Here is a 24829-nt window from a genome sequence, read left to right as displayed (position 1 = left end):
ACCTGCCTTGGTGGGGGGGTGCCTTGAGTCAGCCTCAGAGGCCTGCTTATTTTATATCGCATCACTGAAATCCCAATTACCTGCAAGCAGAGATTCTCCCTCTTAAACTCTGTGCTTTTAATTTCATTCCCTTTTTGCCTTTTTTTAGGGCCCATGGAGGTTCCCAGGCTGGGGGTCCAATCAGAGCTACCGCTGCCGGCCTACACCACAGCCACAGCCACAGCCATGCTCTCCATCCCCGTGGAGCCCCAGGTGTCAGCTGGTGGACGGGCCACCTAGGAGGGGCCTTCGTGGAACGGGGCTGGAGTGTCACTGCCGAGTGCGGCTGAACCTCCCTTGTGTGCTTGGGGTTTGCAGCGTGACGTTGCCCTTCGGGGGGAGCGTTCCAGGGCTTTAACTTCCTCTGTGCCCGTGCCCTTCATCCTCACGTCCCACCCTCTCTGCCAGGGACGCATCGGTGTCAGAGCTGAGGGGCAGGTCCTGTCCCTGGGCGTGGCACCCCAGCTCTAACTGCTGCTGATCCTTCGAGCTGCTCACAGCTTCTGGCGATAGCGCTCTGAGCTTTTCTAATTACTTGGGAAGCTTTGCCTTGTCTTCAGTTCTGTTTCGTTTGTGTATTTCCCAGGTTGTCTTCCTAAGCATCTTCCTACTCTGAAAGCGGAGTCAGCTCTGAGATCGGCGCAATACCGAATTTTATTTTTGCGATGAAAGGTATCCTGCGCCCTTTTGAGAAGCCCCAGCCTTCATTCCACACAGGCTGCACATCCTCATCGTGAAAGTTGGGATTTGTTGAGTGTCTAAATAGTCACTGTTATGACTCTAAATGTTTAGTGTGAGAAAGAAGGAAAACTTTATATTAACTCAGGAATTTCTGGAAGAAATGAAAGGCACGCAGCAGAAATCAAGAGGGCCTTTGTTTTCGAAACATTTGGGAAGTAAATTAGGACATTTATGTCTTGCCCACATTCGTATAGTCTTTAAGATTCCCAGCTCATGTCGTGTTTGGCTGTGAAGCTGCGAGAGAAGCGGTGTTTGCCTGATGGGCGATTCGCGCCCAGAGAGTTCCCGCTCCTCCAGGAGTGTGTGTGCAGCTGGCCAGGTCTGGTGGGGGTCCTGCGCCCCCACCCCATGGGGCTCATGGAAACAGCGCCTGGAGGTTTATTGCTGAGGAGATGCTGTGTCTGAGTAACTCCTTTCAGTGCATTAGGTTCAAATGTCCTAGTGTCACTGTCTTGTGCAAAGGTCAGTGTCCACCGTCTCAGGCGGAAGTGGTTGATGTGATGACCAGCTTGGCAGGCACCTCTGCGTCCTCCTTTTCTAACTGAAGATTCTTTTTCCTGCTGCAAAACCTGAATCTGTGCTCACGTCGGCGGCACATACATGAAAATTGGAACAGCACAGGGAAGATTAGCAGGGCCCCTGGCAGGCAAGGGTGACACACATTCCCAAAGCCTTCCATCATTTTAGATGCAACCCGTGACATGTAGAACGGACGAACTGTGGGTCCCACTGTACAGCACAGGGCACTGGCCAATCACTTGTGATGGAGCCTGATGGAGACAACAGGAGAAAAAGAATGTGTGTGTCCGTATGACCGGGCCGCTGTGCTGTACGGCAGAAATTGGCACAACATGGTAAATCACCTCCACTCTACTTTAAAAAATTTTTAAAAACAAATTCTTATCTGTCACTCTTTTTAAAAAAAAGTAGATCCCCCGAACGTCTCTTGTCAGCTGGAAGGCATGTGCGTGAAAGCTGAATTTGGACTGGTCCTGGGGCACTGGGGTTGGCATCCAGGGCAGGCTTGGGGTTCTCTGCAGAAGAAGGAGAGTTTTGGGACTAGGAGAATTAGAGGGATCACGGGCACGTTGACCCCCTGTGCATTTCCCAGCCTGCCAGCCCATTGCCGTCTCAGGGACCCTCACACCGTAGTCCCCGCCATGGTGCAGTGGGTTAAGACCCTGACTCCAGCAGCTCGAGTCGCTGTGGAGTGTGGGCTTGGCATGGTGGGTTAAAGGATCTGGCGTTGTCATAACTGTGGTGTAGGTCGCAGCTGCAGCTTTGATTCAGTCCCTGGCCTGGGAACTTCCATGTGCTGTGGGTGCGGCCATAAAATTTAAAGAATCAGGAGTTCCCGTCGTGGCGCAGTGGTTAACAAATCCGACTAGGAACCATGAGGTTTCGGGTTCGGTCCCTGCCCTTGCTCAGTGGGTTAACGATCCGGCGTTGCCGTGAGCTGTGGTGTAGGTTGCAGACTCGGCTCGGATCCCGCGTTGCTGTGGCTCTGGCGTAGGCCAGTGACTACAGCTCCGATTCGACCCCTAGCCTGGGAACCTCCATATGCCGCAGAAGCAGCCCAAAGAAATAGCAAAAAGACAAAAAAAAAAAAAAAAAAAAAAAAAATTTAAAGAATCAAAGAAAAAAAAAGATCCTTGGTCCTGTTTGACCATATATATAGTTTTTAAACTTGGGATCAACTTAGCTGCTAGAATTTAGAGATACTTCGCCGGACATAAACAATGTAATACTTTCCAGACTTAGATTCTTTGAGGGTGAAAGCAGGCACATTTTATCAAGTGCCTTTGCCTGTGCGGGGGCTGTTCAGCTCTGAGCAGTCAAATTGTCCTGGATCAGGGATCTGTCTTTGGCTCCTAAAAAGATCCGCGTCCCTCTGAACATCAGCAGACCTTACAGCCTGCAGGCGGCCGGCGCGTTTGGCATCTGCCAGTAGGAGGGCTGGTAACTACATACTAGTGTATTTAACATTTGCCCTGTGTTGCTGCCTACCTGCGTCTTTCATTCTCCTAAAAGCCCGGGAGGGACATAGTATCTTTGTGTCCGTTCTGGAGCTGGGGGCCGCTGAGGCTCAGGGGATGCTCTGACGGCAAGGCCGGGGTCAGGCGGTGGCTCAGACACCGTGGCTCCCACGCCAGATTCTCAGCCCGTGTGCCCGGCGGGACTTGCCACAGTGGTGTTCTCAGTTCTAGACCTGTGACTTTTTCCACGTCAGGTTGGAGGCAGGTCAGGTGCTGTTTCCCCTGTTGAACGATCAGGGTTCCCTGGGGGATCTGTTCACCCTCCAAGGATGCCGTGCTGCAGGCAGGGACCAGCTCAGATGCACAGAGGCACAGCTGTCCCCTGGCTTTCCTGAGTTCTGATCTCCTAAGTCAGGGCCCGCGTGTGTTTCTTCTGGACTCTGGAGGATTCACGGGCGTTCCGGGGCCGTGTCCTCAGACCCTTAGGGAGGTGGGCTTTCCCCCCACTGCCCTGCAGAAGAGCCAGACTCAGGGAGCCCAGAGGTCCCCAGCTGACCATGCTCACGTTACGTGGTCCCCCCCCCCCCCCGTCACCTAGAGCGGCGCCTCTGTCCCACAGTTGGAAATTAAATCGAAGGGGACAGGCAGGATGCCGACTGCAGGTCCCCCTGCTCTGCTCCCTCCCATGGGACCAGCGTGGGCCATGCGGAGAGCCTCCAGGCCTGGGGCCTGAGGGCCAGACGTTGGTCCCTGTGAGGCGGGGTGAGGGCCACCCCCCTGAAAGGACCCTGGGGAGCACGAGGGCTTTGATCTGGGCTCCACGCATGCCCGCTAGGTAAACTTGGCCTTGGGAGAGGGGGGAGCCCTGTCTGTGCCGTACCCGCCTTGGGGCAGTGAGCTGGGAGCCCAGCCCCTTCCCCTGGCTTTTCGGGTCCCTGCGGGCATCGGTCCCTGGGCCAGTTGCTGTGGCGACCTGCTTCTCATGGGCTTCCTTCAAACAGTCTGTCTTTCCAGCAGTCGCCTTGAAAAAGCATATTCTGAATGTGTTTTAAAACTCGTCTTCCTGGGGGAGGGGGGAGGACTCGCCTTTGCGCAGGTGCAGCGCCCTCAGTGACGGCCTCTCTGCCTTTTCAGTGTTGGCGGTGGGCACCATGCTGAGCCCCAGGAGGGGGCCGTGGGGACACGCAGCCCTGTGACCCAGACAGGCCGCTGCATCTCGCCTGGATCCTCTCTGTCCAGCCGGGCGGCCGCCAGACACCCAGGGCCCCAGCCACAGCCCTAACAGGTAAGCGCTGGCTTCTTGGCGGGATCCAGGCCCATCGGCTATTGATTCAGGGCTATCAGTAGGTGCATCTTCCTGCCTCCCAGGGTTTCTGCCGGGAGCCCCCGCCCGTGCCGAGCCCTCCTCATCTTAGCTCTTTGAGCTGAGTGGGGGTTGGGGGTGGAGGCCACCCAGGACCGCCTTCCCTGCCATCTGCCCTGCACGCACCTCTGCCATCCCCGTGCTCTCCTGGGAGGTCACCTGCTCGCAGGTTTTTCTGCGATTACTATGGCCACAGCCCTCGAGGGGTGGCCGCTGTGCTTTTTGGCGCTCGGGTGCAGGGCCCTGACTCGGGCCTGGCGGGCGGGGTTCTGCCCACGTTAGCGCTGCGATGGGGGGGCAGACGTCATGAGGATCCAGGGCAGGTGCCGAGGCCTCCTGCCGCCGTGCTTCCTGCAGCAGCTGTTCTGGGGACAGCCCTCCTCTCCTGGCAGCTGGCAGGGTGAGTCCTCCCTGTGGGGCTCTGAGAGCTGAGGCTACAGTGGTCCTCCAGCAAAGGTGTCTGCTGGAGCCTTCACCCGGGAGGGTGGCCGGCCCTGGGCAGTGTTGGTCAGCTCGGCTGCTGCAGCCAGTACCTCATGCTGGGTGGCCTGAACCGTTACGTGCACTGCCTTGCAGTCCTGGAGGCAGAGGTCTGAGATCCAGATGTCGGCAGGCTGGTTGCCTCTGAGGCCTCATCCCTGGTGTGGAAACAGCCGTCTCCTCCCTGTCATTGCATATGATGTCGTGTGAGTTTCTCTGTCTTTTTTTTTTTTGTCTTTTTAGGGCCGTACCCATGGCATATGGAGGTTCCCAGGCTAGGGGTCTAATTGGAGCTATAGCTGCCAGCCTCCACCACAGCCACAGCAACGCCAGATCCGGGCCATGTCTGTGACCTACACCAGCGCTCACGGCAACGCCAGATCCTTAACCCACTGAGCGAGGCCAGGGATCGAACCCGCAACCTCATGGTTCCTAGTTGGATTCGTTTCCTCTGTGCCACGACGGGACCTCCCTCTCTGTCCTCTCCTTATAAGGACACCAGCCATCTGTGGGGTCGGGGCCCCTGTAAAGGCCTCACCTTACCTTCAATATATCTTTAAAGGCCCGATCTCCAAGCACAGCCACGTTCTGAGGTCCTGGGGTCAGGGCTTAAACTTAGGGATTCAGTTTAGCCGCTGACAGAGGGGACCCCAGGCCCGGGTGGAGGGAGGCTGGCAGGTTGGGGCCCACGTTCCTTGGCAGGAAGGCCGTGGCTTTCGCTGCCTTGCCCACCTGTCTCTCCTCCTCTCCTCATTGCCTCCTTGCCTGACCTTTGACTCCCGAGTTTCCTCCACTGTCCACAGCACAGAGCGGAGTGTTTTCAACCCTCTGTATTAACTGGACTCATCACGGATGCTTCTCCGGGGTCAGCCTTGGCTGAGACGCTGGGGAACTTCTGCGTGTCTGTTCCAAGGTCAGCAGGGCCACGTGGGAGGTTTGCGTGCCTCTCTCCACTGGAGGGCGGGACCGTTGGCTTTTCCTGGGCCGTTCTTCCCTGTGAGTCTCTGAAGATGCAGGAGCCCCTATGGAGTTAGGGCGGCCGCAGCTTCTGCACCTGCCCTCGTCCCGAGGCCCCAGGCTTCTCCAACTTTCTTGAACTCTCATGGCCCTTGAACAGACTGTGCCGTCGGACAGGTTACTTTTTGTCAAACGGGGGCCTTTATCGTCTTGGACAGTAGAGGGTGAGCCAAGGAATTGCAGTGAAAAGGCGTGCTTGGTGGCTGACTACAGGGCCTCCTCTCTGGTGTCCCCGGTCTGGGGCGTGGGGCTGTGAGGCCGGGAGCTTTGTCTCATGTCTGCATGGCCGCCTGCCCGCCCGGCGCACATGCACGTTCCCAGTGATCCGGCGCTGGGGCGGTGCTCTCAAGTGGGCCCCCCGATCCTCTCTGCGTCCCGTTGTCTGGGCTGCCGAGTGCCTCTGAGGGGTGCCGTCCCCAAGCTCCATGTCCCCTGCAGCGGTCCCGCCTCGGGCTCAGCCTCAGGTGCACGCCCTCCCGCAGAGGCCAGCAGAGGTGTGCGGCCCCCTGGGCACAGCAGGAGGGTGCCGCTCGCTGGCCCGCTTCCCTCGAGACACAGGCAGAGGAGGGCTGGTTATCGTCGCACGTGTTTGCACTTACTGAGCCACGCAGGGCCTGGCTGAGGGCAGACTCCGTCCTCTCCGCCCAGTTGCGTCCATCCGTCGTCCTTCCCGGTTACAGTACAGTCTAAAGCGTCTCAGAGTCTAACTGAGGATGGGATGCTTTCTGCCGCCGTCTTTGCAAGGCGGGCGGTCACGGCGCTGCCGGGGTCCTCGGGCTGGCTCGCCCAGGCAGGTCTTTAAGAGACTCGGTGCGCTCACGTCCCCCTTCCCTTCCTGCCTCGGCATCCTCCTGCCTTTAGCTTCTGGAACGTGCTCTCCTGCTGCTCCTCTCTCTCCTCTTGCCCCTCCCTCGCCCTCCCCGTCGACCGTGTGTCTGTCTGCTCTGTACTCGGGCCGACCTCGCAGCCTCTGCTGCAGCCCGTCTTGTTTTCCTTCGACTCCTCTGGGCGCTCCGCCCGCACACCCCGAGCCCGAGGTGTCCCCTGTGCTTCTCGACCTCACAGCTGAACCCGAGAGCGAGGTGCGGTGTCCCCGTGACCCCGCTCAGCCCGCGCCCCCTCACATAGGGCAGGGTCTTTGTTCTGGGGGGGGGGGTTCCAGATATGGGGGGGCCTGATCTTAGCGCATCGTCCTCTGATAGAAGAAATCTCAAGGTCACTAATCAGATCAGAGCAAGAGGAATCATCGCCCCCCTGCTTTGGCGTCCCCGGGAGACCCAGCCCCTCAGCGCTCGGCTGTGTGAGAGTTTGTGCTTCTCATGGAAGCACGGGTATGACATTCTGGTTCCAGCGTTGGGTCGCGGGGGGGTCTGCGCAACCTGGGCTGATGCCGTGGGGCTCTCGATCCCCTTTCGTCCTCTCAGCAGGGAGTTGCCTTCTGGCGGAAAGAACACAGGCCTCACAGGTGGACATCCGTGGCCTCGGGGCCTGAACACCCCCTGGTGCACCCCACCCCCGCCCCGTCCCCAGCACCATTGGCCTGGGTACAAGTCCTGCGCCTCCTCGGCCCCACTCACACCTCCCTGGAGCACCCTCCCCTCTGGGCCCTGAGAGCAGGTGCATGAGCCCAGCCTCCCCACTTGTGGGGATGGGACTCGGCTCCCACTGGACCCTGCTGGTCTGGGAAGGGGGCGAGGGGAAGAAATGCCAGGTAACCCCCCTCGCACATCTTGTTCCCTTCCCGATACCAGCAGGGCTGAGGGGTGTCCTCTTTGCGGGTCCAGCACAGTGGGTTGGTGGACATTTGTGGTTGTAACACAGCTGCTGCAGGGGGGATTCCTTACCGCTCGTGTGCCTCTTCAGGCTCGTAGGAGTACCGTGCCTTTCTTTCGCCTCTGTTCCTGACCTCATCTCCTCCTGCCAAAGTCCTGGGTGCCCGGTTTGGGGCATGGCCACGGGCCTACCCGTCAGGTCCACTGTGCTCTGGTCTGGGAGAGAGCTGGGCCAGGACCGGTCAGCAAGACCATGTCCAAGGCAAGCCCAGCCCTGGACGGGGCCGCGAGACCAAGATGTCTCTCCTTTAGGGGTCTAGACCCGGGGAGGGGGGGACCAGAGACGGGTGGACCCCGCCTCGCGCAGTCTTGCTGTGTCTGATTGTAGTGTCAGGGGCCAGCCTCTGTGGCTGCTCTGAACCGACCCTGATTTGCTGGATTTGACCCACGTTTCACAGATGATTCCTGGGAGTGCAGGGCGCTTCTTTAGCTTTCTTCTGAGACGGCCCAGACCGTGGTCCGGGAGGGCCCAGCCTGGACACCAGTGAGCTGTCGTGGACTTGGAGGTCAGTGCAGGCCGAGTCTGCGGCCTAGGGGGGGGGGTCCATCACCCAAGCTGGCCTCTGTCTTTGCCCTTCTGGGAGAGCGGCCAGCAACGCCAGACTGGGAAGGCATGTATTTTCGTGATATGGAAACTTAGCCCTTCTGGCCTTGACCGTGGGCTTGACTTGGCTTCACCTGTTGGGGAGGCGCGAAACCAAAGCCTGATAAGTACCTGTGTTTTCTGCCACTGTTGGTTATTTAGAGTTAAGCATCGCACACGCTGGCCCGTCTCGTCCCAAGGCTGACTCTTGCCTGCCTCGCCGTGTTTGTCCCACAGAAGCTTCTGTTGAACAGGGCGGCCCTGCCGTGGAGGCATGAAAAACGACAAAGACCGCCTGTACCTGCACCTGCACCTGCTTAGGTAGAATCAAGAAAAGGTGTAGTAAAGAAACCTCTTTTTTTTTTTTTTTCCCTTTTTGGCCACGCCCACAGCATGCAGATGTTCCCAGGCCAGGGACTGAACCCTTACTACAGCTGTAACTGGAGCCACAGCAGTGACAGCGCGGGGTCCTTAACATGCTGAGCCAACAGGGAACTCCAAGAAAGCTCTCCGTTTGGTTTTGGTCCTTATCCAAAGATGGTAGCACATGCAACTTTCCATGTAGGTTTTTTATACGAATTCTAAGAACCACATCTCCCAAGACGTTGCTCGTGGCTGACTCTGAAATTTTGCGAAAGGCTTTCTTGCCTTGATACCCCCCGGGGGAGCCTGGCTCCCGAGGCAGCAGCGGGGGCTCCTTCTAGGGAACACCCCCCGGGGAGAGCTGCCACAGGGCTCCTGTGTGATCTTCAGGCCAGACATTCCGGCTGTCTTCAGGAAAAAGAGCTTCCTTTTTTCTCTCTGAGAGTGGGGGCAGCCTGCGGCGATGCTCAGGAGGGGGTAGTGGAGTCACAGGCCTTTACAATCCAGGCGAAGTTGAAAGGAGGGTTAATTCTTTTTCAGGTTACAGCCTCAGTTAGAGGAAGGTGGAGGAATGGAATAACATGTGCTGAGATTTGTGATAAGAAGTACAAACGGATTGAAGAGCTCCATTTAAAGGCATCTCAGGCTTTCAGAAATAACGGCGCTGTGGGCCTGAAGATGGATGGAGGAGGAAGAGGGTGGAAAAGGGGCTGCTTCTTTGCACTGTCAGAGGCCGTCTGACCCCTGCTCTGCAGACGCATGGGTGGGGGTGTGAGGTCCACAGGGTGTGTGATGAATGTGGACGGCTTCATGGGGAGATTAGTGTTTCTTCGAACCGGTGGGGGCAAGTACTGCTTTGAAAATGATAGACCCCACAGCTTACACAACCTCTGGAGGAACAACTCCTTGTGGCTTTTTTTAGGGCCTGAAATGTGGGGGTGGGGTGTGGCCAGAGTGGGTAAAAACCTGCTTTGGGGGTAAGGGGCAGCAAGTTAGGGTGCCATTTGGTAATATTCTCACAGGGTCGAATTCTGTGATCCAGGCCCTAACCTCACACAAAGTAGCTTGAAATGTTTGTAAACATCCCAGACTCGCGCATTTGAAGACTTTTCGGCATCATCTCAACCGCAGAGTGTAAACCTGTTCCAGCTATTTTAGGTGGTGAGACAACAAGAGGGTTTTAAAATAGCGCTTCGGCTTTAGCACCTCTTCCTTGAGCAGAAGTTGTGATTTCCCAGGATGGTTTTGAAAGACGTGTCCTGGTCACTCTTCCTCCCTGAGGGGTGCGTCGTGCCTGGTCCGTGAAACCAGAGTTGTTGGACCTCAGGTTCGGTGGCCAGAGTGGATACCGTCATCGTGTCTTCCCTGGACAGCCTTGGCCGTGGGGGCTCCGTGGGTCTGTCCCCCTGTCCCTCACCTCCTGTGTCCACCTCTGACTAGTTTCTTCCACGTTCCCAAGCTCACCCCACATACCCGCCAGGAAGCCTCCTCTCCCCCCCGGCCCTCGGTCAGGTGCATCGCCACCCCGCAGCCTGGCGGGGGGCGGCTAACGCACAGGTTGGTGGGTACCACTCGGGGTCACAGGGCTGCCCCAGCCCATCTCGCTCCTTGCCTGCTCTTGAGGGTAGGCGTATCCCCACCTCCCCCGGGGCCTCGCCTGTGCCCGGGTCTCAGTCCTGCAAGGGGTGGCGGCAGGGGTCTGGGCAGGCTTCCCAGGCTCCGATGCCCCCGGACTTTGTGCTGCTCGCGGCATCACGCACCTGCCATCCCTCTGCCTGTCCTGGGGAGGCAGAGCGAGGCACACCTCTACCCCGGGGCTTCATTAACTAATCTGCTCCCCTGGCCCCCCCAGGTAGCAGGTTGTCACAGGGGCACACAGCTCTGAGGACCTCTCCTTGGTCCCGGGTCCTGTAAGTCTTGTGTGCACCTGGAGTTCGTCTCCTGTAGATTGAACCTGATTGTATCTGATTGAACCAGATTGTATCTGAACTGGAAGGGTTTTAACTGGGGTACATGGAGATTTTTGTTTTAAAATAGCTGGAAATTATATAAGAAGGCAGTGCGAGATCTGATCTTTCAAATGGATTTGAAGCCCTGGGCGGTGGTGGTCACAGCCCCACCCCTTGTCCTAACCCTAAGTGGTCACCTGCCAGGTGGCGCCGTCGTAGAGGGGGACCTGGAAACTTCTTCAGATCATGGGCAGCATGCGTGGAGTCTGCATGGGCCTTGGATCTGCCCAGGGCACCCTCGCCTTTCAGGAGGGGGTGGGGCGGGCAGGGCAGGAGGCCGTGCCGGCTCCCCTCATTCTTCTCAAGTCCCCAGAGACGGAAGAGCCCTCAGAGTGAAATCACTGGGTTTGAAGCAAAAGCACAGGGTTTTCTTTCCCTCCAGTGTCTGAGCCTTTAACCCCATGGAGTGGCAGTCCTGGGCAGAGTGGGACAGGGCATCTTTCACACCTGCTCTGTGGCTCTGCCTGTGGCTCAGTGGGTTAAGGATCCAGTGTGTCCCTGCTCTGGCCCGGATTCCACCCTTGGCCTGGGAACTCCCAAATGCCTCGGGCAAGCCCCCCGCCCTACCCCCCCAAAAGGATGATATAAACTAATACCAGAAAAAAGGATTATTGGGTTATGTGGAAGCCTTGAAACCTGTAGCTAAACTGGATCTAATAGGTCCACTCCTAGGCGCCAGAACGCTTAAATGACAGCGAAACAGGGAACAGATCTTGAAGAAGCTGGAAACGCCAGGGCTGTGTCAGGAAATCCAGCTTGAGGCAGGCGGAGCCTGGAGTCGTCAGGTCTCCTAGCGCTGCGACATTCAGCGACCCGAGACAGGGAGTGCTGTTCAGTGGTTTGGTCTTGTAACCTGGTCACCTCTCACCTTGTGCTCCTGGCCAGGAATGCTGGGATTCTGTTTACAGCCCTGACTTGTTTTCATCGCAGACATTGGAGGCGCAGGTCGACTCCCTGGTCCCAGCAGAAGGACACATGGTGACCTCCTGGGACACCTCCTCCTGGCCAGCCCAGGCCTGATGGTCCTAGGTGGCTGGACCTGTGTCGTTTCCTTGGGAACAGGAGCAGACACCTCACAGCTGTACCCCAGAGGGAACTTACTGATGCGCGATGCTGGGTTGTGGTCGGCCCTGCAGCTCAGAAACACGCTCCGTGTGAGGGTCGCCTGGGTTCTCCAGGCTGAGCTGTGACTGCGCCGCCAGCACGGCCACTTCCTGGTCAAGGCCACATCTCCCTAGTGAGAGCCTAGCGGCGCTTCCTGTGTCGGGGCTTTTGGCTATGTGGGAATCGATGAGACACTGAATTAATACGCTTAGAGCTACAGTTATTTGTTTGCCCCCAAAGAGTCACGTTGGGGTCACAGTGGGCCTTGGGGGCAGGGTTAGCCCGCAGAACCGCCCACTTTCTGCAGCCTGACGGACCGAAGGGCTGTGGAATCTGAGGGCAGGTGCAGCGTCCGCGCTGGTCAGGACAAGCACAGGACCCACGGTCGGTCGCCGCGTGGTCAAGGTTGGCCCCAGCGTGACGTGGGGTGGTCCTCTGTGCCGTGACTGGATCCAAGCCCCTCTCTGAAGTATACTTGGGTCCCGACCTTCGCTCCTCGCTGCTTTGGAGACCGAGACGAAGCGAGACAGCCTCTTCCCACCTGTGGTTTATACGAACCTGATGCCACGAGAGCCGAAATGCTTCCTTTACCCGGTTCACCACAGTCTCGGCCAAGGGGCAGGAGCTGGAGCCTCATCAGTTCCTTTCAGATTAAAACACAGCGATCTTGCTTGATTGTTTAGGGTCAGTGATTCATGTCCTTGGCACCACATTTTGCGGCTCCGAAGGGTCTTCCAGGGGCTGAACCCCCGTCCCCCCAGGCTTGCTAGCAGCCCTGCTGCTGGTTGTCTGGACCCTCCTGCCTGGGAGGGGCGGTGCTGCCTGTCCTTTCTCTGCCCCCATCACCCCCAACACCTTGAGACACCTGCCTAGGGAACCAGCTTTTTTGTTGCTCCATCAGTAACTGCGAGGCAAGCAGCTCGCCATGCTGAGGCTGCTAGATGCTTCTAGGATGTTGCTGTCTCGGCAGCTCTGCAGTGGCGCTGGGGGCGCGGTGCAGGTTCCACACCCATCCTCGCGGCCCTGGGGCCCTGAGATTCTTCCTGCCGCTGCGCTGGACGTCAGGGCTGGTTGGGAAGAGAGGGACCGGGGCCTTTTATGAGATTCACTGAAAGAATGAAGTTGAGGCAGTCCCCACGACGTCACCATCTTCAGTCCTTTGTAATTTGACCGGAGCTCTCAGTCCAGTCTGGGAAGCGTGGTGCAGATAGAACTTATCAGGTCTTCTTTTTCAGGTTTTCTGTAGAAGAGAAGGAGTCTCTCCTCGGTGGCCTGGGTTTCATTATAGGGACATGCGTCTCTTTTAGGTGTTGCTTGGAAGGACTTTGGATTCTACGTATTTTGCGAAGCATTTAAATCCAATCCAAGAGCGTCCTTAATTTTTCTGATGACGTTTGAGCCGTTTTCTCACTAATTTCGGAAGCAGATGTGTAGGCAGCAAAGACACCTGAGCGTCCATTTCCCGCTTGAAGACCGTGCTTCTGAGGTGGTGGGGGTTTAGCTCAGGGAGGGTTGGCACTGTGGCCCGTCCTGCGTCAGTGCCTTCATGCCACTGGCGGAGGGGTCTTGGCACAGGTGTTTTTTAGCTCCGGAGAGCTTTACATGTTAGCAGATGCCCTGATGTTCTCTGTGGCACGGCATTTTAAAAAATAATTCGCAGGTGTTTGTAAATATTTGCAGATGCCCACTTCTGATGAATACCTGCGATTTCCGGCCCACTGTGCAGAATGTTCTACATTCTTTTATCCCAAATTTCTTCCTCCCTCTGCCCTCAGCGATGACCGCAAGTGTTGAAAGACAAACGCTTTTTCTCAGTTTCTCCTTGGAGGTCTTAGTTTCACTTGGTGTTTTTTGTTTGTTTGTTTTGTTTTGTTTTGCTTTTTTTTTTAGAGCCGCACCCGTGGCCTGTGGAGGTTTCCAGGCTAGGGGTTTAATCGGAGCTGTAGCCACCGGCCTACACCACAGTCACAGCAACACGGGATCCGAGCCGCATCTGCAACCTACACCACAGCTCACAGCAATGCCGGATCCTTAACCCACTGAGCGAGGCCAGGGATCGAACCCACAGCCTCACGGTTCCTAGTTGGATTCGTTTCTGCTGCGCCGCGACGGGAACTCCAGTTGGTGTGTTTTTAACATAAACTTTTTCCTGGAGCATAATGTCCGTTTTTAGTATTCAAGCTTCATTTATGGTGTTGCTTTGTTATTTGGAGGCGGAGACCTGTGCTGCTTTTGTCCATCACTAATTATCCTTTTATCCGCGAGGATTCATGCTGCTTTGTTTTAATTACATGTTTGTATCCTTGCCGCCACTGCCGTTGTGTCTGAGTGTGTGTTTTGCTCTTGTATCTTGGCCCGTTCTGCCTCTCCCTGTCCTAGAGCTCTCTGTTTAAGGCTCTTCTATTTCAAATTGCCTTGGGTATTTTTTTTTTTAATTAAAATATTTTTTTCAGCCACACCCTGGGCCAGGGCTCAGATCCAAACCGCAGCTGCGGCAATGCTGAATCCTTAACCCGTGCGCCCGGCTGGGGCTCAGACCCTCACCGCCGCCGTTGACAACACCAGATCTTTAACCCAGTGCACCTCAGGGGGAACTCGTGATGTTGGAATGGATTTAGATATTATTTCTAAAAGGAGGGAGGTGGAGCGTCGGCGTTTGTTTGCTACGTCATCCGTCTTCTCAGCTGTTTCTTTGTTGAATATACTTCTTCGTCTGCTTGTTTTCTGCTTTCCCTTTGATGTTTCAAGTATTCTTAGTTTCTTTTTATCCTCGTGTTATGATTTAAAGTGCAGATATTCTGCTCTCAGTTCCACAAGTGATTTTCTTAATACATCATGAACATTGCTCAATGATTTTTCCTACCAAGGAGCAGGATTTTCTGGATCTTATGAAAGAGACAGATTTCTATTGACAGCTCCTGCATTGATTTAAGATCTGAAACTGCTCGTTTTGTTTTTGTCTTTTTTCAAAACTTTTTACAGGTTTTTTCCCGGATTTTATTGAGATGTAATTGACATACAGTCCTGTCGTGTACGTTTAAGATACACGGTGTAATTATGTGACTTCAGTTTATTCTGGAATGATTACCAAGATATTTATCTTATGTAACCTGTCCACCAGCAGTGGCCTATTTCGTTTTCTGCTGTTGTAAATGGCACATTTTGCTATGATGCTGTCCACCTGTAGTGCTGTGCAGATCCTTTTCAAGGCCCTACTGTGTGCCCTCTGGGTGCATCGGAGAACAAGGCTGAGTTCTTGAACAAGGAAGGATTTATGAACTACTCACAGTGAGCCAGGATTGATTGGCGCGTGCTGGCGGTTCTGAGGAGCAGGGATGGCTGGGCAGTGAGCTCGCAGGGCTGGGGCAGGCAGGCTGGCCGACCCTGAGTCCTGCAAGGGCAGGAGGGAGTTTGGGGAGAGAGAAGAGAAAGGAGGAAACGGAGACGCTCTGGAGAGGCCAAAGGGCCTTTCCTGAGGACATGCTGTAGCGTCTCCCGGCAGTGCGAGCCCTCATTTTGGACCCGTGCTTAGGTAATCCCGACAGGCGGGATGCAGGGTCCTGGGAGCGGCTGGTGGCATCAAGCAGGTGTTTTTCTAGTAGCAGCTCAGAGATGGAGGCGGGCACAGGGGACCATCTGGAGCTGACCCCTGACCCTGAGCGGGAAGGAGAGGGCGGGACAGGGAGAGCAGTGGCTGCAGAGGGCAGCCTGCGAACTCGGGGTGGGCTGCTGACCGCAGGCCCCAGCCTGACCCTGTTCTCATGTTGTGGGTTACAGCCCGTCATCCTGCCTTGATATCCAGACAGTAGGTCACGAGGAGCGTCTTTAATGAGGAAGCTGGAGCAGGAGAGGGGCTGTCAGGGTGGGTCGCTGGAGCCCTGAGATCGAGTGGCGGGAGGCAGCGGCACCCATCCACGAGTTTGCTGCATCCCTCGCAGCCGCCTTTTCTGGAGTCGGCTTCATGCAGGCTGAGCGCTGAACGGCTCAGATCTGCTGTTAGTGAAACCTGTCATTGGTCCTGATAGGAGAAGTCTCCAGAGTTCCAGGTAGATGCACCCCACTGCTTTTCAGAAAAAGTGCTACTGAGGGCAGCAGTTTTCAAGTGTGTGACAATTGTATCGTTTTAATTGAGTACACATTGCCCTTAACATGGAAAAAAAAATAACCATGAACTGCAAAGAACAAAGGCATATGTTCACGTTCAGCTGCTGGGTCCAGAAGAGTAAATATTGACAGTGTGAAGAAAAATGTTGACTCTGGAATCAGTAAGCTTTTGACTTTGCCTGAACTAATTTTCTGAACTACTGTCCCATAAGGGGAAAAAGTGCAAACTTAATGAAGAAGATTATTTAAATTTTTATCACAAGTTCCAAATTCAAGTGCAGTGGACAGCCTCCAATACATTATTCATGGTGGAATCCTTGTGAAGGTGGACTTACCCTTGAGAATTAACGATGGCAGTGCTTTTCAGCTCTGTCAGGTGTGGGTGGCGAGAGAATTTTTATGCAGGACTTGCTGAATGGGTTCCATTTCACCTCTCAGACAGCTGGGTTACGCAGAGCCACAGAACTGAGATAGGTATGGCTGCTCAAGGGAAATCAAAATGGAAAGGCTTGAGCAGGCAGAAGCTTCACGCTTCTCCAAGCTTCAGCATCCTAAGAAATTCTGCCGCATCTTGTGGTTGTCTTAAAAAAAAAAATGAGCGAAAGTTGTTAATTAAAGGAAGCTCATTGAATCACTGCCTTCTCCGTAATTATTTTAAACATGAAGGTAAAACCTATAAAACATGGAATTTACCGTTGTAACCATTGCTTTTAAGTGTGCAGCTTTGTGAAATTAAATACATTCACAGGGTTGTGTAACAGTGATTCCGTTTCCAGAACTTTCTCAGTATGCCAAAAAGAAATTCTGTGCCTGTTAAACAATCCCCCCCACCCCGACCCTGGTTAACCTCTATTTTCCTTTTTTGTTTCCAGTCTAGTTACCTCATATAATTGAGGTCATACAGTATTTATCCCCTCTAGACTGACATGTCATTTGGCAAAATGAATTTAAGGTTCATCCATGTTGTAGAAAGTATCAAAATCCCACTCTTTTTCAAGGCTGAGTAGTACTCCCTTGTTTGTACAGACTGCATTTTGCTTGTCCATTCACCTGTCAGTGTACACTTGGTTTAGCGCCACCTTTTGGTCAGTTGTAGATGGTGCTGCTCTGAACATGGATGTGCTGCTATTTGTTTGAGCTTCTGCTTCCAATTCTTTTGGGCATATACCTAGAGGTAGAATTGCTGGAATGTGGAGTTCCCGTTGTGGCTCAGTGGTAATAAGTCTGACTAGTATCCATGAGGAAGCAGGTTCGATCCCTGGCCTCACTCAGTAGGTTAAGGATCTGGTGTTGCCATGAGCTGTGGTGTAGGTCAGACCACAGCCTTGGATCTGGTGTTGTGTGTCTGTGGTGTAGGCTGGCAGCTACAGCTCTGATTCGACCCCTAGCCTGGGAACCTCCACATGCTGTAGGTGTGGCCCTAAAAAAGACAAAAAGAAAAAGAAAAATAAAAAATGTATGTATGTATGCTGGAATGTATGTTAATTCTCTGTTTAATTTTTTGAGGAGTGGTCGTAGCCCTGTTGACAGAGCCTGCACCGTTTTGGGACATTGCCGCCAGCAATGCAGAAGGGCTCCAGTGTCCCCGCATCCTCCCGGCACTTCCTACTTTCTTGGCATCTCATTGAGGTTTGATTTGCATTTCCCTGATGACTCGTCGTGTTGAGCATTTTTCTTGGGCTTATTGACCATGTGAACATCTTCTTTGGACAAGTGTCCAGTCCTTTGCCCATTTTTAAATGTGGTTGTTCGGGGTATTTTTTGGTTGAGTGGCAGGGGTTCTTTATAAATTCTGGATATGAATCCATTATCAGATAAATGATTTGTAACTCTTGTCCCTTTCTGTGGGTCTTTTCTCTGTCACGAGTGTCCTTTGATGCCCCCAAATGTTTAATTTTGATGAAGCCCAATTTTTCTGTTTTCTTTTGTTCCCAGTGCCTTTGGAGTCATATTCTGGAAATCACTGTCCCATCCAGTGAAAAAAAACCCATGAAAAAATTTCCCTATGTTTTCAATTTATCGTGTAACAGTTTTAATTCTCACTTTTGGGTCTTTGATCCATTTTTACTTGATTTTTGTTTGTAGAATAAGGGAAGAGGCTGACTTCATTCTTTTGCATCGCCGGTGATGTCAGTTTCCCAGACCCACTTGTTGGGAAGATTGTCCTGTTTGCCATTGCATGGTCTCAGCCCTTTCATTGAAAATCAGTCCACTGTAGGTGTGATGGCTTATTTCTGGACTCTGTCTATTCCACTGGTCTGTCTGTTCTTATGTCAGTATCACACTGTCTTGATCACCATGGTTTTGTGGTAAGTTCTGAAATCAGGAAATGTAAAGTCTTACAACTTTGTTCATATTTTTCAAGATGTTTTTGGCTGTTTGGGCCCCATGAGAATTCTCATGAGTTTTAGAAGGGTTATGCTGATTTCTGTAAAATATGCCAGTGGGATTTTATTGAACCTGTAGATTGCTTTGGGCAGTATTATCATCTTAATGGTGTTAAATCTTTCAACCCGTGAATACAGGCTGTCTTCCTTGTCTGTGTCTTCTTTTTATTCTTATAGCAGCATGTTGTAATTGTTAGTGCACAGGTGTTTTGCCTCCTTGGTTAAAAGTATTCCTAATTATTATCTTGATACTATTTGGAATGGGGGTTTCTGAATTTCCTTTTCAGATTTTTCAGTTAGTGTTTAGAAACACACCTGATTTTTGCATGTTGAATTTTATATCCTGTAACCATGCTGAATTTATTTATTAGCTCTAGGTATGTGTGTATTTGTAAATTTTAGGGTTTTGTACTGATAGGATTGTGTCATCTGTGAAGAGATATTTTTAGTTCCCCGTTTCCCATGTGGATGCCTTTTATTTCTTTTTCTTACCTGATTGCACTGGCTAGAGCTTCCTATACTATGTTCATTAGAAGTGGTGAGAAGGGCCATCCTTGCCTCATTTCTGATCTAGGGCAAAGCTTTTTCTCTTTCATTGAATGTGATGTTAGCTTTGGGTTTGACACATTTTAGTAGAGACCAATTATTCCAACCCTCTTGCTGTGTCTAACTATAGTTTTCTTGTACGGAAGAATCTCCTTGACAGGACTCACGGGATGTATATTTTTCTGACTGAAAAGCAATCACGTTTGCCAAATGCTTTCTTTTCTTTTTTTTTTGTCTTTTGTCTTTTTAGGGCAACACCCGTGGCATGTGGAGGTTCCCAGGCTAGGGGTCCAGTCGGAGCTGCAGCTGCCAGCCTGCGCCACAGCCACAGCAGTGCAGGATCCAGGCAGCATCTGCGACTTATAGCACAGCTCACAGCAACGCTTAACCCACTGAGCAAGGCCAGGGATCAAACCCGCAACCTCATGAATACTAGTCGGGTTCATTAACCACTGAGCCATGACGGGAACTCCAGGCAAATACTTTCAAAGGTGATATTTAGAAAATAAAACTGGCACATTTACATGTTTTGGGCACTCTTAACCTCCATTAAATTTGAAACCTCGGGGGGAAGTAGCAATATGTTTTCCTATATTTAACACATTCAGAGTCTCTGAGGGCGTGCGGGGTGTGGGACAGCCTGATGGGAGGGTGCAGATAGGACCCTTAAGGGGCCAGGAGGAGCTGTTCTCTGTGCAGGAAGGAGGAGCCAGAGGAACACGGACCCTCCCGCAGGCTGTCGGGAATGGGTTGAAGGGGAGAAACAGCATCCCACGGAAACAAGGCTGTAGTTAGGGTAGAGGTGGGAGGAGTGTTTGGGGAAGGGGCTGGTAGCTGGTTGCTGGAGTCCCAAGATCCACGTGGCCGTGTGTTCGTGGTGGGGATGCCTGCAGAGACATCGTGGTGTGGTCCTGGGGTCTTGCAGCCATTGGTTGGGGTGTATAGGTCAGTGTTCTCCAGTGAGACAGAGCGCCGCATATGTGTACAGAGGGAGGAGATTGACGTTAAGGAACTGGCTCCATCGATTGTGGGGACTGCTGGCAAGTCTGAAATTCGCAGGGCAGGCCCACGGCCTGGAAACTCGAGCGGGCGTTTGCTGCAGTCGTGGGGCCAAATTCCTTCTTCTCCAGGAAACCTCAGTCTCTCTTTTCTTTACCAGCGGCATATGGAAACTCCTGGGCTAAAGGTCAAGTCGTAGCTGCAGTGGCTGGGCCTGCACCACAGCCTCAGCAACACCGGATCCAAGCGACATCTGTGACCCACACCACAGCGCCCGGCAATGCCGGATCCTTCATCCGCTGAGCGAGGCAGGGATCAAACCCACATGCGGTTCACAGACACTTTGTTGGGTTCTTAACCTGCTGAGTCATGACGGGCACTCCAAAACCTCGGTCTTTGCTCTTAAGGCCTTCAACTGTTTGGGTGAGGCCCACCCTGCTGTGGAGGGTAATTATTTAGGGTCAAGTGGTTGCACCTGTTAGAGCCGCATCTACCCAGTGCCCTGGAGGCATCCTCCAGATTGGTGTTTGATTCACGGGCTGGGCAGCAGAGCCTGGATGGATAGACACAGGACACTAACTGCCCTGGGGCTGGCAGAGCTCGGAGGCGTGGGACTGCCGGTCCTGCAGAGACCTGAGGGGGGCTCTTGTGGGGACAGGGCGCTCCTGCCACCTTGTTGTCCTTCCAGCCCAGCAGCCTCTTGCGTGTCATCCCTTTGTTCCTATGCTGGGGATTTCAAGAATCCTAGAGACACTCGCAGAAAACTTAACCGATTGGTAGAAACGTTACAGATTTGGGAATTTCTGGTCCTCTGAGCTGTGATTGACCATCTGGTAGTGTTTTAATATCTTGGGTCTGAACAGTTTTCTAGGAACCTGTAACAAAGTACCGTAGACCGGGGCCTAAGCAGCAGAAACTTATTTTCTCACAGCTTTGGAGGCCGCAAGTCTGAGACCGAGGTGTGGGGGGGCGGGTTTCCCGAGGCCCCCCTCCTGGGCGTGTAGAAGGCCATGTCCCCCGTGTCCCCAAGGGGTCATTGTCCTCATCTCTTGGGTTGGATTAGGGCCCAGGGTAATGCCTTATTTTAACTTAATTATCTCCTTAAAGACCCTACCTTCAAATTCAGCCACACTCTGAGGTCTTGGGTGGTGGGGCTTCGTCATCAGAGTTTTGGGAGTTTGGGGAGCGGGGTGGGGGTGCTGGGATGGGGGGGTGGGGGAGCGACAGTTCAGCCCATAACCAATCTTCCCTTGACTTGACTACTTGGATTGATGGAATCAGTGTCCTTAGTTTTCTGTCCTCAGGTCTTTCGGTTCCTCTGGGAAGCCTCTGTGGGTCTTCTGCTTCTTCTTTTTCTTTTCTTTCTTTTTTTTTTTTTTTTTTTTGTCTTTTTGCTATTTTAGGGCTGTACCCATGGCATATGGAGGTTCCCAGGTTAGGGGTCCAATCGGAGCTGTAGCCACCGTACTACGCCAGAGCCACAGCAACGCGGGATCCGAGCCGCGTCTGCAACCTACACCACAGCTCACGGCAACGCCGGATCGTTAACCCACTGAGCAAGGGCAGGGACCGAACCCGCAACCTCATGGTTCCTAGTCGGATTCTTTAACCACTGCGCCACCACGGGAACTCCGAGTCTTTTATTTCTGATTCGAGAAGATTCCACCTGTGGCTCTAGGGGAGGTCCCGACCCTGCTGCGCCCTCTGAAACAGGAGGAGGCCTGTCCCTTGACTGTTTCCAGATCCATCCTCTGCCCCAGACTCTGTCCCAGCCTTCGGGTCACACCGCTCGGCAGCAGGTCGCAGCCCCTCCTCGCGGGCGCCTGTGGGGCTTCTGGAATTTTACCCCCCGGGCTCTCGCTCCCCGCACTGTGGCTTCTGACCTGACAGCGTCAGATTATCTCCTCCTGGGCGGCTTCTTTCCCGTAGTGTGTCCCCTGCTCCCCCTTTGTCCTCATTTTCCGTCTTTTGTTGACAGGAGCAAACCACCTTTGAAATTTTTCTTCCTTTCTCTTGCTCAGCAATTTCAGGGAAATGAGCCCTTCGGCGCCCAGAGGGTGGGATCAGGGAGCGGTTTCTGAGCTCCATTTCCTGGTTCGTGCGTCCTCGAGGCTCTTGTCACTTTGCTGAAATGCAGCCTTGGGGGCGAGCTGTCCCCTCGGAGGGGACGCCAGCTCCCTGCCAGTCCCCATGGGCGAGGAGGGGCCCCCAGGCGGCCCGTGGTGCTGGCTGGTTTCCTCCCCTCTGGGCGGGGGTCGTGATGACCCCAGAGACCCCTTTGTGAATCTGCCCTCGAGGCTGCGGCTGCAGAGAGCCCGCAGTGGGGACCCAGGCTGAGAAGCAGGCAGCGTCTCTCACTGGCACTTCCTGAGACTCAGGCCCGGGTCGCCAAGGAGCGAGCCTCCGCGACCAGTGAGCACCTGGCCCATCTGGGGATCGAGACCCAGGAGGGGCATTTGCAGCCCCGTGTGGCAGGTGGGAGGATGGGTGTAAGCCGGGCATGTGGCCCGGGGGCCTGGAGTGGATGCTGGCTGTGCCATCTTGGGTGGTGGTGATGGAGGGGCAAGCCTAGGGGCCTTCCTGGAGGAGGTGATCCCTGAGGCCGGTGCTACAGGGTAGGAACGCTCAGCGCTGACGGAGCTGCAAACCATGCGTGTGGGCGCAGAGGCCTGAGAAAGCCTCCTGCCCTCAGGAGTTATGAATCATTCAGGGTCAGAGAGGAGGTGAGGGGCCGGGACGCCTCTGGGACGGGTTAAAGCAGAGAATGCGAACCGCCCTTGCCCCTGTTCCTGCGAGTGTTCTTACTTCTCGTGACCCGAGAGAGGAGGCGGGAGTCGAGCATCTCAGGCCTCCGCACCTTCTCCCGGGACCCCACCCCCACCGCTGCGTCCCGAGGGTGGCTCCTCAGTCTCTGTCTTCATGGAAGTGAAGCTAACTTGCGCTGAGCTTAGAGGGAAGACGCATCTCAGAGACGTTCTTGTCATCGTCGTGGGACTTCTGTCTGTGAGCGGTCAGGCGGGGCACGCTTTGTGTTCACAGACAGAGAGGGGACGGGTCCCCAGTCCGGACCAAGCCCCCGTGCCTCCCACGCCTGCCCGGTCCTCTGCATTGCGGGGGGAGGGGGTTGGCTCCAAAAGCCCCCCGTTGACCGTCCTGTAAGGGTCAGCTGTCGGAGGTGAGGGAGGAAGACCACCTCCCTTTCCTGCGCCTGGGGGCTCGTCATGGGAGCCGGACATGTGCCTTCACATGGCCAGCGTCCGGCCAGCTCTCCTGGGCGTCAGGCACGACGTTTGTCCCTCCAAAGGGCCATTGAAGGGCCATTCTGTCGCCGCATTTGCAAATGTTTTCTCCCTAAGTGAAGTCAGACAGTGACAGACAAACATCATATGATGTCGCTTATATGCGGAATCTAAAGAGAGGATACAGATGAACTTATTTGCAGAACAGAAACAGACCCACAGACTTTGAAAACAAAGTTATGCTGACGGAAGGGGACAGATGGGGGGGTGGGGGGGTGGGCCTGGGGTGTGCACACGGAGGTCTACGGAATGACTGGCCGGTGGAGACCTGCTGTGTAGCCCAGGGGACTCTGCCCAGCATTCTTGATGGTCTGTGTGTGGACGTGTGGAACGGGTCGCCTTGTGCTGCAGAAATGGTCACGACGCTATGGATCAGCTCTGCGTCAATGGAACTTTAAAACTGAAAACAAAAAGGAAAGAAAGGAAGGCCCCTCCTGCGGGCGTCCTTCTCCAAGAACGTGCAGGGCGGGGAGCGCGTGGGATCTGGGCGGCGCTCTGCTGTCCCCCGGCAGCGCCCTCTCGTTGGCAGCAGCGGCGGTCGGTGGAGGCAGCCCTTACGTGGTGGGGGGCTGCTCGGAGGACCCCACCCCAGCGACACCCCCGCCCCAGGGCGTCTTTGGAATGAGGCTGAGTCTGTGCTGCCCAGAGCATGACGGAGCCTTCAGGGTGTTAGTAATCGTTGGAGAAAGAGGAGAGGGCTGCTGGGAACCAACGAGGACCTGGCTTGGGCTCTGTGGGTCCCCTCACGCCCCCAAGGGCCACCCCCCCACCGGGCCCTGTGACCGCAGATGGCTGCTTGGGGTTCTGCAGTTGGCACCTGACATCCCCCCAGCCCCATGCCGAGTGCACTCCTGGACAAACGTCCGAGTTGCGTCCAGGGTCACCTGTCAGGTGCACTGCCCGGGAGCGGAGGTGGCGGGTGGACTTTCCTCTCTGTGTCCGGCTCCTCACGGTCTGTCTCTCTTCCAGGTGCCGAGGCCCAGTCGATGTGATTGGCGGAAAGCCACCCGGGACCCATGGCTTTAGCGGGCGGCCCGGATTCCTTTTTGCACCATCCGTACTACCAGGTAGGGGTGTGCGTGGTTCGGGCGGTGCTGCTGGCCGGGGGCCAGCGTCAGTGTGGCTCTTAACCGGATGTGTCACCAGCAGGCCGGCGCGGCTGTCCTGCAGCACTGAAGACCAGGCCTGCTGCGGAGGCCTTCCTGGCTTCGCTTTGGAAGAGCTTGTCGCCGTGACCGTGGCGTCCTTTCCTAAAAGATTTTTGGGGCCGTGCAGACTTGCCTGCACGAAACAGGCCCTGTGTTGTCCCCTGCCAGCCCCTGAAACTCTGGGTGGCGATTTTGAATGGTGGTGAACACGGGGATGTTGCACCAGAGACAGGAGCTTCCAGAGTGAGAAGTGGGAAGGAGGTGGTCCCGGGCCCGGTCGTGACCTCCTGTTGCAGACGGAGCCCTTCCCGCCCCCGCGAGCATCGGGCAGCCTCGCTGCGCCCTTTCCCCGGCTCCTTGGCACGCGCTGCTGGACAGGGCTCGTCTGTCCGTTTCTTCCATCTTCCGAGGCTGATTTTCGTTTGAGCTTTTGCTTTGTGACGCAGAGCGCTGTCTTTGATCCTGAGATCTTTGGGTTTGGCAAGTGAATCCTGCTTCCTCGTTGTCAGCCCTTCAGCATATAAAGCACCCGTGGTCTCTCTCCCACTCGGGTTTTCCAGCAGGAGCCCTGAGCAGGGAAGTCCTTCCGTGGGCTCTGCCGTGGACCGGTTTTTGCGCTTCTCTTAACTCGCCGTTCTCGCCTTCCATCTGCGAGGTCTCTTTTTAGCTGCAGGGATGATACTTTGCACATAGCATCACGGCTTCAGAGAGGTGCCTTGGAAATTTTGTTTTGCTGGAATGTACACATGTGTGCGTGACTGGGTCCCCTTGCTGTACAGTAAAAATGGACAGGGCACTGTAAACCAGCTATGATGGAAAAACATAAAAATCATTTAAAA

The 24829-nt window shown here is 54.6% G+C and overlaps 1 protein-coding gene across 6 annotated transcripts in view; it reads left to right on the top strand.

Annotated features, from left to right (window-relative positions):
• Positions 1–24829, top strand: part of GRB10 (growth factor receptor bound protein 10) — a 162190-nt gene that overhangs the window by 26803 nt on the left and 110558 nt on the right. For all 6 annotated transcript variants that reach the window (XM_021101958.1, XM_021101955.1, XM_021101957.1 and 3 more), the window contains 2 exon segments: positions 3891–4041; positions 23812–23909. Coding sequence is in view for 3 of the 6 variants with exons in the window: in XM_021101955.1 (XP_020957614.1) it covers positions 23859–23909 (51 nt within the window). In the remaining 3 variants the exon portion in view is untranslated.

The sequence above is a fragment of the Sus scrofa genome, chromosome 9 (assembly GCF_000003025.6).
Source record: "Sus scrofa isolate TJ Tabasco breed Duroc chromosome 9, Sscrofa11.1, whole genome shotgun sequence".
NCBI lineage: Eukaryota > Metazoa > Chordata > Mammalia > Artiodactyla > Suidae > Sus > Sus scrofa.
Note: the sequence above shows the minus strand (reverse complement) of the source record. Positions and strands in the feature narration are given on the sequence as shown.